Raw genomic sequence first — 20,480 nt, 5'->3', positions numbered from 1 at the left:
GCGTGAAGGAATCCCTCCACCCCGGCTGCCGTTTCCTGTCGGGTCTGCGAGCGCTCTGGCTCTCCCTGTGGGGGCGCCGGGAGTCACCGGGAGATTCTGAGCAGAGGAGCGGCTCTGAGAGGCTCAGGCTCTACCTGGATCAGGCTCTACCTGGATCTCCGTGGAGAAGGGGCCAGAGGAGGGGGCACCGCTGGGGAAGCTGCCCGTTGGAGCCCTCTGACTTCATTTTCCGCCGCCTCCCAGCCCTCGGCTCCTCTGGCTGTTTCCCGAGCCACCCCCAAAGCCCCCACTTGGCCCTTTTAACCAAGCAGCCCTGCCTGGGAGCCTTCTCCCCGCCAGGAGTCCGCAGCCCTCCTCCCGTACCTTCTTCAGATCCCAGGGTCTCTTTGAGTCCTTCCTGGTCTAAAACCTGCCCCGCCCCGGCCCTCCCTGTCCTCTCCCGTCTCTATCTTTCCTTCCTACTTAGTGCCAGCTGCTGCGTGAAGTGCAGTCCGCAGGGCAATAGCAGTGGGATTAATGTCCCAATAAACTCGTCATCAGTTGAAAGATCTGAAGGTAGAGGGTGCACTCCGCACGCCCAGCCCACCTCCTATGCCCGGAGCACTCACGATAGTCTGCAGCTGGGCAGAAACCTCTAACCCCAGGCCTGGTTTGTCATAAAGGGTGGAACGTCTCACGGGATTTCTGGAACAGCTACTGGAAGGGAGAAACAGCACAAGGTGTGGGGGTCGCTCAGCCTCGTGATCTTAGGGTCCAGTCTGCCCTGCGCAGGCTGAGAGAGGGTCGCTAGGCAGGCCCCCGTTCTGAAGCCCGAGCACGGTCTCTGCTGAAAGCATACGGCTTTCGCAGCATCATAAAGTTGCGAGTGAGGGACCCTCTGTGTGGACTGTGGCAGACACGTGGTGGGGAGTAGTTCACTTGGAAGGGCTGGGCACCTTCACCACCGGGTCCTTGAGGCCAGCGCCTGCATCTGGCACAGGCAGGTGTCACGCGGACATTGAAGTGCGTGTCCGCCGGCCCTGCCATCTCCCCGCCGGCTCAGGGGGCACGGGAAGCGGGGGGTGGGAGTCAGGTGTCGCTTCAGTGACCCCTCCACGCCGGGCCCTTCCTGGATTCTCGTCTTACGTCCAGTGCTTATGATGAAAGGAGGCTCGTAGCTCGCTCTTCAGACTGAACACAGGCCTCCAGCCACCTCTGTGTTCAGGGTCCAGGCCCTGCCCAGCTCTGCACGGGGGTCAGTTGCTGGGCCACCAGAAACCTCCTGACTCTAGGGCCCTGGTATTCCCGGGGAGCCCCCCGCCCCTCAGCCACGGGCATGGCTCCCGAGCCAACTCCGGGGCCCCTCGCATCCTGGCCGCCCCCCAGCCCTGCCTTTCAGAGCTCCTGCCACGTGAAGGATTCGGTTAAAACGTCTGCGGTGGCGCCCTCTGCAGCAGGGACACTGTGGTGCCCATTTTTACCCGAATGACTCATTCTCTGCCACCTCAGTAGGCTTACTTCCTTGGGAGCGTGTGACTACCTGGCTGAGTCTGCCTAAGCGCGCATTCCTGACTGACTTCTGTTCATGCAGAAATGATGGCTCCTTTTGTAAAGAATCTAAATTTGTTTTCTCAAAATAGAAAGAAAGGTGATACCATGCCAGTTCTGTGAGTTCCTTGCTTTGCCGGATTGCAGTCCCTGAGACGTAAACAAAGGTTCTGCCTCCCCCATCGGTGGGCAGCCCTTAGCTGAGAAAGGAGGGCCCTGCAACAGCACCCTTGCTCCAGGGCCTCCTGACCTGCCCCCACCTGGCCCCGGGTCATCTGCCCCCCACGTACCCCCTCACGGGCCTCGTTTTCCTCCCTCTTAGGGAGAGACCTGGGTTCGATCCCTGGGTTGGGAAGATCCCATGGAGAAGGGAACGGCTACCCACTCTGGTATTCTGGCCTAGAGAATTCCATGGATCCTATAGTCCATGGGGTCACAAAGAGTCGGACACGACTGAGCGACTTTCACTCACTCACTCACTCGGGGAGGCCATGGCCTTACATTGTGAATGTGACTTTGAAGATGAAAGTATCCCCCCACAAACCACTCTCCATTATCATCATTCTGAAACCAGACCTGGAATGTTAAACAGATTTTGAGACTTTAAAAATTATTCCTTGCCGATCTTCAGAAACAAAACTCAAGTACGAAAGCTTATCAATTGCACTTCTGTTTCTGCTCAAAAGCTCCTGACCTCGGGCTCAAAGGCCCCTTGTTCTGACCTCCCTACGCGGCAGTGCACCGGGGCCTGGTGTTTGGGTGGACCCTTTATTCCCCAGGGAAGGAGGAGCAGTTTGCGAGGGGCCAGGGCAGGGGGGGAAAGGCGTGCCGCCTGGCCGGAGCAGTCTCTGAGTCCGGGGTTCTGACTGAGCACCCAGAGCCTGGGCTGCTGCTGAAAATAGTTACGGTTGCTTTTGTTTTTGGAACTTTTGTTGCAAGAAAAGGAAATTTGCGGCGCCTGGAGAGTCTGGTTTTGGAATGCAAGCACCGGGGCTCTGAGTCAGACTTGGGCGGGACGTCATTTTCTCATTAAGGAGCAGAACATGGTTTCTTGATCCGTTTCTGCTGTCTTGACATCTAGCTGGATTCCTGGGTGGTTGGTCAGCCTGGGCACATCTCCGCTGAGCACAGGGCCCGGCCTTGGCACCACCCGGCAAATCTGTGTGCCAGGGGAGGGGCTTTGGCTGCCAGGCCAGGTCGATTTTCAAGGCAGAACTGTGTGTAAAAATGCCCAGTGACACATAACTATTAAAAATTAAAATTCCTGTTCTTGGGGGGAAAAGGCACACACAGAAGTGTCATTGTAAGTGATATGATTTACTTCTAATCTCTTACAGTAGGAGCTAGAAAGCTGAGTTTCCTTTCCAGAAAATTCTCATTTATTTTCAAAAAGTTTCATTTTATTACTGCTGAAGGATTTTAATTTCCAAATGAGTATGCTTTTTTTTTTTTTTAAAAAAAAAACCAGGAGTTTTGGAAATCCCAGAGACAGAAGTAGAAAAAGTCACAGTGTATGATGGCAGTTCTCAAGTTCAAGGCGGGGTGAAGGAAGTCGTGCTGTGATGGCAGACTTCTTTTAGCCCGTCTATAAACTGGCGTTTAAGTAGAAGTCCGCAGTTTCTCTGCACCAAGTTAAAGACTGTTGTACTGGCTAAGGGGAGGCTTATATATAAGCCTTTATAGAAGTGTATAAATATTCACTACCAACCAAAGAAAGGCAGGGAGAGTTGTGATGCATCAGGGTTTATGGCTTGGGTAGCTGAGCTGTACTTTGAGGACCACGACCATCCCAGCCGGTATGGACAGCTGACCCGCAGCGTGACAGGGCGTATGGAGGGCAGGCTGTGGGGCGTGGGGGTACGTCACAGCATGATGTAAAACCGTTAGACTAGTTATTATCGCCTAAATCTGAAGCCTGCGGCTAGAAGAGTCCTGCTGGGGAAACAATCGCGGCGAACACTGGGTCTGTTTTGGAAATGTTCTGAGCCAGACGGTTAACACAGGGAGCCATTTTGTTAAAGGGCCATCGCTCCATGTTTGGAGAGAAACACACACCCTTTTATTAGGAACTTGAAGCAAACCCTTTGAGCTGCAGCATCCTGGCGGGTACGTCTAGTTTGCCAGGAATAATGAATCGCATCTGTGGAAGTCCCGGTCCTGGGAGGATCCTGGCCTCAGCTGTTCTCTCCTCACCCCTTCCCCTTCTAGACTGACCAGCGGCGCCATGTCCAGAGCCGGCTGGCAGCTGGCCCTTCTCCTGTGCAGCTGCTGCCTGGCTGTGGCCGTCCCAGGCGGCCCGGCCGAGGAGGGCTGTCCAGCCGAGCCCCACCAGGCTGCCCACTACGTGGCCGCCGTGTACGAGCACCGATCCTTCCTGAGTCCCGACCCGCTGGCCCTCACCAGCCGCAAGCAGGCCTTGGAGCTCATGCATCGGAACCTCGACATCTACGAGCAGCAAGTGATGACCGCCGCCCAAAAGGCAAGGCATGCTCAACAGGGCGGGCTGGCCCCGGGTCGGTGGTCCCCCGCAGCCCCTCTGGGAAATCAGACCCAGAGCGCTGAGCTGAAGGAATTAGGTGGCTCAGTTCAGTCCAGTCTCTCAGTCGTGTCCAACTCTTTGTGATCCCATGGACTGCAGCACACCAGGCCTCCCTGTCCCTCACCAACTCCTGGAGTCCACCCAAACTCATGTCCATTGAGTTGGTGATGCCGTCCAACTATCTCATCCGCTCTCATCCCCTTCTCCTCCTGCCTTCAATCTTTCCTAGCATCACAGTCTTTTTCAATGAGTCAATTCTTCATATCAGGTGGCCAAAGTATTGGAGTTTCAGCTTCAGCATCAGTCCTTCCAAAGAATACTCAGGACTGAGCTGCATCAGGGAGCTAGAGGCCCGCTATTCAGAGGGCGGTCTGCAGACCAGCAGCATCAGCCTGCCCACCAGAGCCCGTGAGCAATGCAGAACGCGGGGCCCGTCCTAGACCTGCAGAGTCAGAATCTATAATTTTGTAAGATCCCCAGGTGATGCTTCCCCTCCCGCCTGGGGGACTTGCAGGCCAGGCCCCTGGTTATCACACGTGGGGGCTGCTAAACCAACTGGGTGTCTGGCAGCTCCCACGTGCACAGAGTGGGCCAGGGTGCAGGCAGGGGCCTTGGCTCTCCTAAAGGCGCCCCCGGTAGGAAGACAGTGCAGAAACACCGCAAAGCTGCCCACCCGCCAGCCCCTCCCGCTCTCGGAGGCTTTCAGAGTCTAACTGCAGCAGGGAGCCACCCCGGAGCGGGCTTGCTGCCTCCTGACGACGCGGGGGGCTCATTGCTGGTCCCCGTGCTGGACCCTGAGCAGCCCGAGGGCCCGGTCCAGACAGAACTGAGCCCAGCGGACAGAGTGGACTGGTGCCACCTCTGTGCTGGGGAAGGAGGGGGGTACTGACTGGAGGGAGGGCCGGGGGGGTAGGACCAGAGGGGCTGCTGAAGGACGCCCCACTCTTGGGGACAGGCGGGGACCCCCTGGGGGCAGAGCCCCGTGCCTGTGAGGTCGGGGGCAGACCACCTGCCCAAGCAGCCCCCCGCCCCTGCACAGGGTGGCCAGCCCTCCCTGGCCACGTTCTGACATGCGGCCTGTAGCACAGCACACTGATGTTGGAAGGGCACCTAAAGGCCGCGTCTTCCTGCTTCTGATGGGTGACCCTCCTCCTCTGTTCCCAACCCAATGCCCAGCCCTGTACGCCTCCAGGGCCCAGGGCTCACCGTCCACTTGAGATGGTGGAAACTCCTGGGAAAGAGCTTTCTTTCCATGAGCGAGTCAGCCTCCCTGCCACTGCCGCCCATCGCCCTGTCCTCCGAGCCCAACAGGACAGACTGAACCCCACCCACGCACCCACTTTGCCTCCCCCAGGTTGCAGCCTGGCTGTCACGGCCGGGATCTCCCCCAGGCCCATCGGGATCTGTCCCCAGGCCCATCGGGATCTGTCCCCAGGCCCATTGGGATCTCCCCCAGGCCCACTGGGGGTCTCTCCCCAGGCCCATCCACAGCTCCTGGAGAGAGGCGGTTCCAGCCCTTCCCCCAAGGCTTTCTGGGTTGCCCAATACCCTGAACTGCGCACAGCTCTGTTGAGGGCAGGACGGAGCAGACCTGTCTCCATTCTCAGTGTTGTCCCCAGATGAGAAGCTTTTCACAGTTACATCTCGCTGTGGGCTCGCCAGGCACTTGCTGTCAGTTGTAGCCCCCGAGCCCTTTTCGCACAGGCATACACACTGCCAAGGCCATGCCATCCATGTAAGGTTAATTGATTTAACCTGATAGCAAAGCCTCCCATCTGTGCCTTTAAGTTTCATCCCTCCAGCCTGGGGCTACTTGGGGATGCGTACAGGCGTCCCCCGTGTCAGTTACTTGGGGATGCACACGGGCCTCCTGCGTGTCAGTCACCGTCACTCGCATGGTTCACGCCTCCTGGACACACCTTGTCTCAGTCTTCCCTGAAGTTGGTGTGAAAACATCCCAGGCCATGCCCCCAGGCCTTCTCCTGACACAGATCCATTCTCTGCACGGGGGGCGTTGGCTTGCACCGTGCTGAAATGTCACCCCCTTTCCCTCCATCCTGTCCACAAAACCACACTGAGACATTTGGCAGATGCCGTACTGAAACCCAGAGACCGTGACTGCAATATCCCTGCCTTTTCATCACCTGCACCCGAATGAAACATGTAACATGTTTTTATTAAACGTATACTGGCTGCAGACGTCATTCCATCTCTGCTTGTGGTCCAGGAGCAGGGATAAAGCTGTTGATCTGGTCATTTTTAGGATTTACAGACATCTTGGCTCCCCTACGTGGCTATATGTGTTAAAGTCACCTCTAAGACAGGTTGATGCCAAGTGTGTGTCAAAGTTTTGTATCAAACAAGCTATAAGGGCAGGCCAACTGAAAGAGTTCTCCCTTGACAAAGGCGTTTACAGTGAAGAAAAGGAGTCATGCTAAAGGTATCAGGCTGGGAGTTCACCTGGGTTGGCACTCGGGATTCCTCAGGAGTTCTCGGGCTCACTGGTCTACCAGGAAACTGCTCAAGCCCTTCGTCAGATGTGCAGAGTGCTTCCTAGAAGGCATCAGAGCCCGAGTTCTGCCTCTGCTCCAGTCTGAGTCCTCATGCCTGGCAGGCGTGTAGTTAGGAAATGCAATTTAGTATTAATAGATCTACATAAGTGTTACTTTCCACAGGTAACCATTCAGTGCTTTCAAAGCTTTAGTTTTTAATAAAGGAAAACATTTGTCCAAGTATAATTTGCAAAAAGTTAGAAACGTGACTCTTACACACAGAGAAGAATGGACATGTGTCAGAGCTTTGATTTAACTCATTGATTAACCAAGGAGTGGTAAAGCTGGCTAAAAAGAGAATTCGAGGAAGAGGTGTGAGTGTATCCATCAGTCAGACGTGGAAATGAATCTGCTGACAGATGCAAACCGGCTAATGCTGCCCCGTGACGCGCTGCGCTTAGTCGCTCAGTCGTGTCTGACTCTCTGCAACCCCGTGGACTGAAGCCCGCCAGGCTCCTCTGCCCGTGGGATTCTCTAGGCAAGGATACTGGAGTGGGTTGCCATGCCCTCCTCTAGGGGATCTTCCCGACCCAGGGATTTAACCCAGGTTTCCCGCATTGCAGGCGGATTCTTTAGTCCTACGGGGCAATAAAACATCATCTTTAGGGTGATGTTTTGTTACATAGCAAAGGCAAACAATGGTACATTCACTAGATAAACGGTCCTCGAATGTGCTTGTCAGTCAGTACTCTGCTGTATTGTGGAAACATATACATATAAAAGAATGTAGACACATTCTTCATCTTGTTTATTTCTAAGTTTGCGATAATTTTCCTTTCTAATGTGCAGTAAGATGACCGAATGCATTTTCTGCTGGAGGGAATGAATTTTGCTATGATCTTTCTGGAAGGGTATTTGGCAATGTATGTTAAGAATTTAAATTTTTTTCCTATGTTTGACACTCAGTATTTTCACTTATAAAGCTTTATGCTTATAAAGCTTTTATTTGTGAAGAAATAACCAGAGCTCCAATCAAAGATTTGTGTACAGTGCTCACCCAGAAAGTGTTTGGAGTACCCTGTAGGCAGATGGTCACCACAGTTATCTCTTTATTACAAAAAGTTGGGAGCAATTCAAATGTCCAGCAACAGAGGATAAACTGTGGTGTCTTCTTAAATATTATCCAGTGTCTAATACAAGTGATATTTCTGAAGGTGTCTTTGCAGTTTTTTTTTAAATAATAATTTTATTTACTTCTGGCTGCTCTGGACTGTCACAGCTGCACACAGGCTGTCTCTAACTGTGGTAAGCAGGGCTGACTCTCTGTTGCGGGTGTGCGGGCTTCTCATTGAGGTGGCTTCTCTTGTTGCGGAGCATGGGCTCTAGGCACTCACGTTTCAGTAACTGCAGCACTCGAGCTGGGTACTCGGCGCTTGCAGGCTCCAGAGAGCATGGGCCCAGTCGTCATGGTGCTGGGGCTCAGCTGCTCTGCAGCACGGGGAATCTTCCCAGACCAGGGACTGAACCCGTCCCCTGCGTTGGCAGGCGGATTCTTACCCGCTGTACCTCCAGGAAAGTCCCGGCATCTTTGTAGTCTTGATGGTTCTGTAGTGAGAGCATCAAGATAGAAAACTGTGTGTTTATTATTGTCTCAATTATACACACACACACACACACACACACACATATAGACGGAGAGGGGGAAAAATGAAATCAGGATGTTAGCAATTCCTATCTTCATTCTTCCTTTATAATTTCTGTTTTCCAAATGTTCTACAAATAAGCTTTCATGGGTTTTATATAGCCAGGAAAAAGTTATAAGGGTGTGCAGTGCATTCCGGAAATCAGTGACTCAGATCGCCTGTTACTCTCGATGACTCGTGCCTGCCCGGCTGCCCTCTGCCACCACTCGCATTGGCTGAGGCTCCAGGCTTGGCACCTTCAGCCCAGTAAGCAGAGAGCGGCTGTGAAGGGCCGGGCCCGGCCCTGTCCCTTCGGGCTGTCTCAGGTGGCTGCCATCCCCCCGGGGCTGCCCTAGGTGTGAAGAGGCCTGTAAGGGGCCCAGGGCTCTAAGCGGAGTCTCCTAACTCCCAGGGAGAGAAACGCAAGTTGGAGCCCAGTCCTGGTTCCTATGCTGAAATCAGCTCAACCCTGACCCCCGAGCCCAGGGCGGCCCCACCTCTGCTGCGCAGTCACCTGGGGCCCTGTAGACAAACTCTGTCCCTGGGACCCTGCTCACAGCCGACAGAAGCAGACTCTGGACACGGGCTGCCGGATCACCCCGGAACAGCCAGTGTGTTTTCAGAAGCTCCCCTGCCTGACGGAGAAGCGCAGTGAAGGCTGAAAGCCGCTGGACTGCCGGTGGCGCGCGTGCTGAGCACGGCGTTCAGGGCCTGTTGTAGTTCCCGCGGCAGCCCCCAGGGCACCACCCCGGCCCCTCCAGCCTGGCTCACCCGTCCCCTCCACCCCTGACCAGCCCCAGGCTCGTCCCTGGTTCCCTCAGAGTCAGACCCAGTGAGCCGTTCCCCCCAAGGCTCAGATCCCTGGCCCTCCGGTCCCGGGTTCCGAGCAGCTGCGGGACAGCTGTGGGAGGATGCGGGCTGCTTCCCAGCATCTGCTGACAGACTGTCCTGTGATGTTTTGACTTACAGGGTGCGCAGATCATAGTGTTTCCAGAAGACGGCATCCACGGATTCAACTTTACAAGGACATCCATTTACCCGTTCTTGGACTTCATGCCGTCTCCCCACTCGGTCAGGTGGAACCCGTGCCTGGAGCCCCACCGCTTCAATGACACGGAGGTAAGTGAGGGGCCTGGCTTCCCTCCTAAGGGGGCAGGAGGCACACAGAGCTGGGCCAGGCCAGGGGCCAGGAGCCAGGATGTGCAGAGCCCTTTGGATCCTGAAAACCAAGCCCAAGCTCCCTGTGCCGCACAGTTAGAGAATGTCTGCTACTACGAGGCCTTTACTCACCTGAGGCTCATTCTGGTTTTCAGTCACCAAGGAATGCGTGAATGTATGCTAGAACAACAGATCAAACCGAAGTGTAAAAAGCGGGGCTTCCCCGGTGGCTCCGTGGTAAAGGATCCAGCTGCAGGAGACGCAGGCTCGATCCCGGTCCAGGAAGACCCCATGTGCTGTGGAGCGGCTCTGCCCATGAGCCAGCGCTCCCGAGCCTGCACTCCGGAGCCTGGGGACCGTGGCTACCGAAGGCCAAGCCCCCAAGCCCCCGCAACGAGAAGCCTGACACTGCCGCCAGAGAGAGAGTAGCCCCCGCTCACCGCGGCTGGAGAGAAGGCCTCCCAGGGACAAAGACCTGGCACAACCAAAAGTCAATAAATAAAATTATTGTAAAAACGAAAACAATTAAAGTCCACTTCAGCACGCCCTATCTGCCATCCTACCCTGATTTCTAGAGGAAACTATAAATGATTGGATGCATCTCCAACTATTAATATATTCTTGTCTATGCATCCAGCAGATACTGATGTTATTTTTATTTTAAAAAGTTTTTTCATTGATGTACAGTTGATTTCAGTTCAGTTCAGTCGCTCAGTCGTGTCTGACTCTTTGCGACCCCATGAATCGCAGCACGCCAGGCCTCCCTGTCCATCACCAACTCCCGGAGTTCACTCAGACTCACACCCATCGAGTCCGTGATGCCATCCAGCCATCTCATCCTCTGTTGTCCCCTTCTCCTCCTGCCCCCAATCCCTCCCAGCATCAGAGTCTTTTCCAGTGAGTCAACTCTTCGCATGAGGTGGCCAAAGTACTGGAGTTTCAGCTTTAGCATCATTCCTTCCAAAGAAATCCCAGGGCTGATCTCCCTCAGAATGGACTGGTTGGATCTCCTTGCAGTCCAAGGTACTCTCAGGAGTCTTCTCCGACACCACGGTTCAAAAGCATCAATTCTTTGGCGCTCAGCCTTCTTCACAGTCCAACTCTCACATCCATACGTGACCGCTGGAAAACCATGTGTTAATTTCTGCTGTACAGCAAAGTGGTTCATTTACACATACACTGTTTTTTATGTTTTCTCGTTTTGGTTTATCACAGGATATTGAGCATGGTTCCCTCTGCTGTATAGTAGGATCCCGTCTGTCTGTCTTATAGATGGTAGTTTGCACCTGCTAACCTCACACCCCCAGTCCACCTCTCCTGCAGCCCGCACCCCACCTCCCCGGCCACTGCAAGTCTGTCCTTTGTATCTGCGAGTCTGTTTCTGTTTCATCCGGTGAAGTCACTCAGTCGTGTCTGACTCTTTGTGACCCCATGGACTGTAGCCTACCAGGCTCCTCCATCTGTGGGATTTTCCAGGCAAGAACACTGGAGTGTGTTGCCATTTCCTTCTCCAGGGGATCTTCCCAACCTGGGGATCGAACCCAGGTCTCCTGCTCTACCGTCTGAGCCACCTGAGGAGCCGTTTCAGAGATAAGTTCGTTTGTGTCCTATTTTACATTCCACATCCAAGTGATAGCGCGTGGTCCTTGCCTTTCTCTTTCTGACTCACCTCACTTACTCTGATCAACTCTTGCATCCATCCCTGTTGTATTACGTGGCGTTACTCCATTCTCATGGCTGAGTAACAGCCCACTGTGTATGCGTACCACATCTTCTTTATCCCTTTGTCAGTCAGTGGACGCTTAGGTTGCTTCCGTGTCTTGGCTATTGTGAGTAGTGCTGCTGTGAACGTCGGGGAGTGTGTGTCTTTCGGGATTAGTCTTCTCCAGGTACACGCCCAGGAGTGGGCTTGCTGGGTCATCTGGCTGTGCTGGATCTTGGTTGCTGCACGTGGGATCTTTGTTGTGTCCGGTGGGACCTTTCCTTGCAGCACAGAGACTCTCTAGTTGCTGCTCGCGGGCTCACTAGTCATGGCACACTAGTCACGGGCTTAGTTGCTCTGTGGCCTGTGGAATCCTAGTTCCTCAACCAGGGATCAAACCCGCATTCCCTGCATTGCAAGGCACAGTCTTAACCGCTGGGCCACCAGGGAAATCCCTGTGGTTTTTTGAGGAACCTCCATGCGTTTCCCACAGTGGCCACGCCAATTTACATTCCCACCCAGTGTCGGAGCATTCTCCTTTCTCCGTACCTTCTCCAGAAATTGTTATTTGTAGACTTTTTAATGATGGCCATTCTGACTGGAGTGAGGCACCACTTCATTGTAGTTTTGATTTGCCTTTCTCTAATAACTAGCAATGTTGAACATCTTTTCCTGTGCCTGTTGGCCGTCTGTATGTGTCTTCTTTGGAAAAATGTCTATTTAGGTCTTCTGGCCATTTTTCAATTGGGTTTTTATTGTCATTCCATTGTATGAGCTGTTTGTGTATTTTGGAAATTGAACCATCGTCTGTCACATCATCTGCAATATTTTCTCCTGGTCCATAGGCTGACTTTTTGTATTGTGTCCTTGGCTGTAGAAAAGCTGTTTGATTAGGTCCCATTTGTTTGACTTTGTGTTTTTTTCCCTCAGCTTGGGAGACTGACCTAAGACAGCCCTGGTACAATTCATGTCAGGAAATGTTTTGCCTACGTTCTCTTTTAGGAGTTTTATGGTGTCATGTCTTATATTTAAGTCTTTAAGCCATTTTGAGTTTTCTTTGTGTATGGTGTGAAGGTCATTGATTTACTTATATGTGGCTGTCTGACTTCCCCAACACTGCTTCCTAAAGAGACTGTCTTTTCTCTGTTGTATATTCTTGCCTCCTCTGTCGAAGGTTAGTTGACAATAGGTATGTGGGTTTATTTCTGGGCTCTCTCTTCTGTTCCACTGATCCATGTTTATTTTTGTGCTAAGACCACCCTGTTTTAATTACTGTAGCTTTGTAGTCTTGTCTAAAGTGTGGGAGGGCTATGCCTCCTGCTTCATTCTTTTTTTTCTGTGTCGCTTTGACAATTCTGGGCCTTTTATGATTCTATATAAATTTTAGGGTTATCTGTCCAAGTTCTGTGAAAAATGTGAATGATTTGTTAGGGATCACATTAAATCTGTAGATTGCCTTGGGTAATATGGCCATTTTAACAAAATTAATTCTTCCAATCTAAGAGCATGGAGTATCTTTCCATTTCTTTAAATCATCTCTAGTTTTCTTTCTTAATGTTTTATAATTCTCAGTATATAAGTCCTTCCTGACCTCCTTAGTCAGGTTTATTCCTAAGTATTTTTATTTTACTGAAACAATTTTAAAAGAGTTTTTTTTTTACATTCTCTTTTTGATAATTTATTTTCAGTGTAGAGAAATGCAACTGATTTCTGTACATTAATCTTGTATCCTGCTACCAGACTGAAGTTGTTTATCAGTTCTAGTAGTTTTTGTGTGGATCTTTATGGTTTTTGTTTTTTTTTTTTAATATAGTATTGGGCTTCCCTGGTGGCTCAGAGGTAAATAATCTGCCTGCAATGCAAGAGACCTGGGTTCGATTCCTGAGTCAGAAAGATCCCTGGGAGAAGAGAATGGCTGCCCACTCCAGAATACAGTATCATGTCACCTGCATATAATGACAGTTTTACCTCTTACTGCCGGGAGCCAGCATGAGGAGTCCTGCCCATGGCAAAGGTCATGAGGTTAAGGGGTCCGACAGGCAAGGGCAAGTCCGGCCTTAAGGGAGCCTCAAAGAATCTGCTCGTGCATCTGCCCCCAAACCAGAGTCTGCCTGCCTTACTGAATTGTGCTTTTCGCCTACTCTTCTGACATTAACAGGGGGCTGTCTCTCCACCACCTTTTTCTGGAAAAAGTTAACTTAGAGCTTTTAGATAATAAGTCTCCTGGGAATAATACGAGTGTTTCAATCCAAAAACCCCTCTGATGGCTTTCTAGCCTGCCTGCCGGACTCTTACAGCTGCACATGTGATTGTTTGCAGCCTCCCGACCTCGAGAGGCACAGGAAGCTCAAAACATCCTAGGAATGTAGGGGCTTCTGAGGAGTCAAAATCGTTAGAATAGGACTGATTAAGGGTTTCATTTGTTGAGCCAATACTTGCTGTCAAATTTTCATATCTTTTATTTGTTGATATAGTTGGTATATAGAAAAAACAAGTAGCAACGTAGATCTTTGAGTTAAGTACCTTCTTTGTTATAACCCACTGCACCTTTGTTGTATAGGGATGTAACTTTAGTGCTTTGAGGGTGATGCAGATTAAAGAAAAACACTTCAGGGGAAACGAGATTAACATTCATTAAGGAAGAGAGCCATAAAGTGTTAACAGGCCTCTTGGCCAGAAGATAATGTAAACCACCTGAGGCCTTTTGTATACAAAAAGATATACAGAAAGGGTCAGGACTGCTGCCCCGGCATGACTCTGTATCACCCATTATGTAAAACTTAGGGTGTATAAGCACCTTTTAAAAATAAAGTTATGGGGGTTTTTGCACAAGCTTGGCCTCCCCCATGTCGACTCTCTCTCTTTTTCTCCCTCTCCCTCCCTCTCTTTTTCAGGCTGATCCCTTGGAACGCGGAGGCTCCCCCGTGTCTACTTATTTGCCTGGGTTTCTAAGACCCACGTGAGAGGGAGCCCAAGGCAGGGCACCCTCCGCTATGCAAGTGGGCGCCTGTGGCCTAACGTAGACAGTGCAAGTTTCTTATCTTGAAACTTTATTAGCTTTCTGTGTAAACCAAGGAATATCAGCCTCTTTTCTCCACTAATTTTTCCTACTACACTATTTTTTCCTAATCTCTCTTTATATTTCTAATTAAATAATTCTTTCCTAAGATGCCGACTCCATCCCCCCTTTGAATTACCCTGGATCCACTGGGGCTTTCCCCCAGCATCTTACCTTCCAATTTGGATGCCCTTTTTTTTTTTCCCCTTGTCATTGCTGTGACCAGGGCTTTCCAATACTATGTTGAATACAAGTGGTGAGAGTGGGCATTTTTGTCTTGTTCCAGATTTTAGCAGGAAGGCTTTCAGCTTGTCACCACTGAGTGTTATATCGGCTGTGGGTTTGTCATAAGTAGCTTCTATTGTGTTGAGATATGTTCCCTCTCTCTCTCATCTCTACTTTGGTGAGTTTTTTTTTTTTCATGAACGGATGTTGAATTTTATCAAAAGCTCTTTCTGCGTTTGGCAAGATGATCGTATGGTTTTTGCTTCTGGTTGGCGTGACGTATCACATGTTGATTTGCGTACACTGAACCATCCGTGTGACCCAGGGTTGTGACCCTAGGATGAATAGCCCAGTTGTGGTATATGATCTTTTTTAAGTGTTGTTGGATTCAGCTTGCTAATATTTTGTTAAGAATTTTTCCATCTATATTCATCAAAGACATTGGCCTGTACTTTTCTTTTTTGGCAGCGTCTTTGGTTTTAGCACCAGGGTGATGCTGGCTTCCTAGAGTATCTTTGGGAGTGGCCCCTCCTCTTCAGTCTTTCCGAATAACTTGGGGAGGGTCGCTATAAGTTATTCTTTGTGCATTTGGTAGAATTCTCCAGGGAAACCGTCTGGTCCTGGACTTTTGTTTGTAGGAAGGTTATTTTTTTAAATTATAGATTATATTTCACTTGTTGTCATCGGTCTGTTCAAATTGTCTATTTCTTCTAGCTTCAGTCGTGGTGGGCTGTGTGGCTCTAGAAACTTGTCCATTTCATCTCAGTTGTCTAGATTGTTAGCACATAATTGTTCATAGTATTTTCTCCCAGTCTTTTATATTCGTGTGGTATCAGCTGTTATCTCTTCTTTTTCCTTCTTTTGTTTATTTGGGGTCCTCTCTCTCTCTCTTGTTTTTGTTGAACTTGGCTAGAGATTTGTTGATTTTGTTCAGCCTTTCAAAAGACCAGCTGTTGGTTTTATTGATTTTTTTCTGTTGTTGTTTTAATCTTTATTTACTTCCTGTCTCATCTTTATTACTTCCTTCCTTCTAATGCCTTTAGGGCATATATATAACGTCTTATTTCTTTGTTTTTGGCTGTGCTGGGTCCCGTTGCTGTGGGTTTTCTCTAGCCGTAGTGAACAGGGGCTCCTCTCTGACCGCAGTGTGCAGGCTCCTCCCTGCAGCGGCTTCTCTGACTGTGGAGCCTGGGTTAGGCATGCAGCCTTCAGCAGCTGTGGCACGTGACTCAGTAGTTGCAGTTCCCGGGCTCTGGAGTGCAGGTTAATCGTTGTGGCCCACAGGCCCAGTTGCTCCACGGATGGAGGGTCCTCTGTGAACCAGTGATGGAACCCGTGTCTCCCGCACTGGCAGGTGAACTCCCTATCCCTGAGCCACCAGGGGAGCCTCTGACTTTGAGGGAGGCCTGTATCACTATGAGCGTCCCTCTAAGGACTGCTTTTGCTGCACCCGTAGGTTTTGTATGGCTGTGTTTTCACTGTCATTTGCTTCAAGGTATTTTTAAGATTCTTCTTTGATTTCATAATTGATTGACCCTTTGGTGTTTGATAGCATGTCGTTTAGTCTCCACATAACCATTATTTTTTTCTCGTTTCTTTTTCTGTGGTTGATTTCTAATCTCATGCCATTGTGGTCAGAAAAGACGCTTGAAATAATTTATGTCTTCTTACATTTCTTAAGGCTTATTTTGTGCCCTAGTATGTGGTCAATCCTAGAGAATGTTCAATGTGCACTTGAAAATAATTTTTTTTTAATGTAAGGTCCTAAAAATATCAATTAAGTTTACCTGTTCTATTGAATCATTTAGGATCTCTGTGCCTTATTGGTTTTCTGTCTGGAAGACCTGTCGTTGATGTGAGGGAGGTGTTAGTATCCTGTACTACTATATTCCTGTCAATTTCTCCCTTTACGTCTGCATTTGTTTTATGCATTTGGGTGATCCTATATTGGGTGCGTGTATATTGACAAGAGTAACATCCTCTTCTTGTACTGATTATTTTCTCATTATGTAGTGTCCTTCTTTATCTTTCTTTATGGTCCTTATTTTAAAATCTATTTTGTCTGCTATGGATATTGTGACCCTCATTTTCTCATCATTTCCATATGCATAAAATATATTTTTCCATCCCCTCAGTTTTTTTTTTTAACTATCTTTATTTGGCTGTGCTGGGTCTTAGTTACAGCATGCAGGATCTAGTTCCCTGACCAGGGATCGAACCTGGGGCCCCTGCATTGGGAGCGAGGAGTCTTAGCCACCGGACCACCAGGCAAGTCCCCACCCCCCACTTTCAATCTGTATATGTCCTTCCTCCTAAAATGAGTCTCTAGTGAAGTGAAGTCGCTCAGTCGTGTCCGAATCTTTGTGACGCTGTGGACTGCTGCCCACCACGCTCCTCCGTCCATGGGATTCTCCAGGCAAGAATACTGGAGTGGGTTGCCATTTCCTTCTCCAGGGGATCTTCCTGACCCAGGGAACAAACCTAGGTCTCCCACATTGCAGGCAGACGCTTTAACCTCTGAGCCACCAGGGAAGCCCAAAATGAGTCTCTAGTAGGCAGCATATTGTAAGCACTTTTTTTTTTTAACTCAATCTGCCCCTCTTTCTTTTGATTGGAGCATTCAGTCCATTGACATTTAAGGTAATTATTGATAGACATGTAGTCACTGCCATTGCAGACTTTGTTTTCTAGTTGACCTTGTAATTTCTTTTTTGTTCCTTTTTCTTCTTCTTTTGTGATTTGATGATTTTCTTTGTGTATCACACTTATGTTCTCCTTTTGTTTTTCTGCGAATCTATTGTATGTTTTTGACTTGTGGTCGCCCTGTTTCTCAAGTATGTTAACCCCTTCCTACATCTACTTGCATTAGACTTACAGTCACATGGGCTGAAACACATTCAGAGAAAAAAAATCTACTTTTTCGTACTCTCCTCCCCAACATTTTATGATTTTCATGTCCTCTTTTACATCTTCATGTTTATTCTTTTGCTGTTCATTGCCTTCACAAAATTTTTGATTAAAAAAAAAAAAACCTGTTTAATAGTTTACTGAAGTGATTTACTTTCCAGTTGTGATTTTCTCTTTTCCATAGATTCTTGCTTCTTTTCTATCTAGAGAAGACCTTTCAATATTTCCTTTAAGGTAGGTTTAGTATTGCTGTATTCTCTTAGTTTTTTGCTTGTCTGAGAAATTATTTATCTCTCCTTCTATTCTAAATGATAATCTTGCTGGGTAGACTATCCTGTGAAAAGTGAAAGTGAAAGTCGCTCAGTTGTGTCCGACTCGTTGCGACCCTGTGGACTGAAGTCCATGGAATTCTCCAGGCCAGAATGCTGGAGTGGGTAAACGTTCCCTTCTCCAGGCGATCTTCCCAACCCATAGATCAAACCCAGGTCTCCCACATTGCAGGCACATTTTTTACCAGCTGAGCCACCAGGAAAGTGCAGATTTTTCCCTTACTCCAGAAAGAATGAAGGGATGGAGCCAAAACAAAAACAATACCCAGTTGTGCATGTGACTGGTGATAGAAGCAAGGTCCGATGCTATAAAGAGCAATATTGCATAGGAACCTGGAATGTCAGGTCTATGAATCAAGGCAAATTGGAAGTGGTCAAACAAGAGATGGCAAGGGTGAATATCGACATCCTAGGAATCAGCGAACTAAAATGGACTGGAATGGGTGAATTTAACTCAGATGACCATTATATCTACTACTGTGGGCAGGAATCCCTCAGAAGAAATGGAGTAGCCATCATAGTCAACAAAAGAGTCCGAAATGCAGTACTTGGATGCAATCTCAAAAACGACAGAATGATCTCTGTTCGTCTCCAAGGCAAACCATTCAATATCACGGTAATCCAAGTCTATGCTCCAACCAGTAATGCTGAAGAACCTGAAGTTGAACGGTTTTATGAAGACCTATCAGACCTTTTAGAACTAACACCCAAAAAAGATGTCCTTTTCATTATAGGGGACTGGAATGCAAAAGTAGGAAGTCAAGAAACACCTGGAGTAACAGGCAAATTTGGGCTTGGAATGCGGAATGAAGCAGGGCAAAGACTAATAGAGTTTTGCCAAGAAAATGCACTGGTCATAGCAAACACCCTCTTCCAACAACACAAGAGAAGACTCTACACATGGACATCACCAGATGGTCAACACCGAAATCAGATTGATTATATTCTTTGCAGCCAAAGATGGAGAAGCTCTATACAGTCAACAAAAACAAGACCAGGAGCTGACTGTGGCTCAGATCATGAACTCCTTATTGCCAAATTCAGACTGAAATTGAAGAAAGTAGGGAAAACCGTGAGACCATTCAGGTATGACCTAAATCAAATCCCTTATGATTATATAGTGGAAGTGAGAAATAGATTTAAGGGCCTAGATCTGATAGATAGAGTGCCTGATGAACTATGGAATGAGGTTCATGACATTGTACAGGAGACAGGGATCAAGACCATCCCCATGGAAAAGAAATGCAAAAAAGCAAAATGGCTGTCTGGGGAAGCCTTACAAATACTGTGAAAAGGAGAGAGGCAAAAAGCAAAGGAGAAAAAGAAAGATATAAGCATCTGAATGCAGAGTTCCAAAGAATAGCAAGAAGAAATAAGAAAGCCTTCTTCAGCAATCAATGCAAAGGAATTGAGGAAAACAACAGAATGGGAAAGACTAGAGATCTCTTCAAGAAAATTAGAGATGCCAAGGGAAAATTTCATGCAAAGATGGGCTTGATAAAGGACAGAAATGGTCTGGACATAACAGAAGCAGAAGATATTAAGAAGAGGTGGCAAGAATACACGGAAGAACTGTACAAAAAAGATCTTCACGACCCAGATAATCATGATGGTGTGATCACTCATCTAGAGCCAGACATCTTGGAATGTGAAGTCAAGTGGGCCTTAGAAAGCATCACTACGAACAAAGCTAGTGGAGGTGATGGAATTCCAGTTGAGCTGTTTCAAGTCCTGAAAGATGATGCTGTGAAAGTGCTGCACTCAATATGCCAGCACATTTGGAAAACTCAGCAGTGGTCACAGGACTGGAAAAGGTCAGTTTTCATTCCAATCCCAAAGAAAGGCAATGCCAAAGAATGCTCACACTACCACACAATTGCACTCATCTCACACGCTAGTAAAGTAATGCTCAAAATTCTCCAAGCCACGCTTCAGCAGTATGTGAACTGTGAACTTCCTGATGTTCAAGCTGGTTTTAGAAAAGGCAGAGGAACCAGAGATCAAATTGCCAACATCCACTGGATCATGGAAAAAGCAAGAGAGTTCCAGAAAAACATCTATTTCTGCTCTATTGACTATGCCAAAGCCTTTGACTGTGTGGATCACAGTAAACTGTGGAAAATTCTCAAAGAGATGGTAATACCAGACCACCTAACCTGCTTCTTGAGAAATCTGTATGCAGGTCAGGAAGCAACAGTTAGAACTGGACAGGGAACAACAGACTGGTTCCAAATAGGAAAAGGAGTACGACAAGGCTGTATATTGTCACCCTGCTTATTTAACTTCTATGCAGAGTACATCATGAGAAACGCTGGACTGGAAGAAATACAAGCTGGAATCAAGATTGCCGGGAGAAATATCAATCACCTCAGATATGCAGATGACACCACCCTTATGGCAGAAAGTGAAGAGGAGCTAAAAAGCCTCTTGATGAAAGTGAAAGAGGAGAGAAAAAAAGTTGGCTTAAAGCTCAACATTCAGAAAACGAAGATCATGGCATCTGGTCCCATCACTTCACGGGAAGTAGATGGGAAAACAGTGGAAACAGTGTCAGACTTTATTTTTTGGGGCTCCAAAATCCCTGCAGATGGTGATTGCAGCCATGAAATCAAAAGACACTTATTCCTTGGAAGAAAAGTTATGACCAACCTAGATAGCATATTCAAAAGCAGAGGCATTACTTTGCCGACTAAGGTCCGTCTATTCAAGGCTATGGTTTTTCCTGTGCTCATGTATGGATGTGAGAGTTGGACTGTGAAGAAGGCAGAGCACCGAAGAATTGATGCTTTTGAACTGTGGTGTTGGAGAAGACTCTTGAGAATCCCTTGGACTGCAAGGAGATCCAACCAGTCCATTGTGAA

At 48.6% G+C, this 20,480-nt stretch overlaps 1 protein-coding gene across 2 annotated transcripts in view; it reads left to right on the top strand.

Moving 5' to 3' along the window:
* BTD (biotinidase) overlaps positions 1-20,480 on the top strand; it is a 60,690-nt gene that overhangs the window by 35,022 nt on the left and 5,188 nt on the right. For both annotated transcript variants that reach the window (XM_040263709.1, XM_040263717.1), the window contains exons 2-3: positions 3,736-4,006; positions 9,210-9,359. In XM_040263709.1, the coding sequence (XP_040119643.1) occupies positions 3,752-4,006; positions 9,210-9,359 (405 nt within the window). In that variant the 5' untranslated portion in view covers positions 3,736-3,751. The remainder of the gene's footprint in view (positions 1-3,735; positions 4,007-9,209; positions 9,360-20,480) is intronic.

This window comes from Oryx dammah, unplaced genomic scaffold (assembly GCF_014754425.2).
Source record: "Oryx dammah isolate SB20612 unplaced genomic scaffold, SCBI_Odam_1.1 HiC_scaffold_2, whole genome shotgun sequence".
Lineage (NCBI taxonomy): Eukaryota > Metazoa > Chordata > Mammalia > Artiodactyla > Bovidae > Oryx > Oryx dammah.
This window is presented reverse-complemented; position numbering and strand designations above follow the sequence as displayed.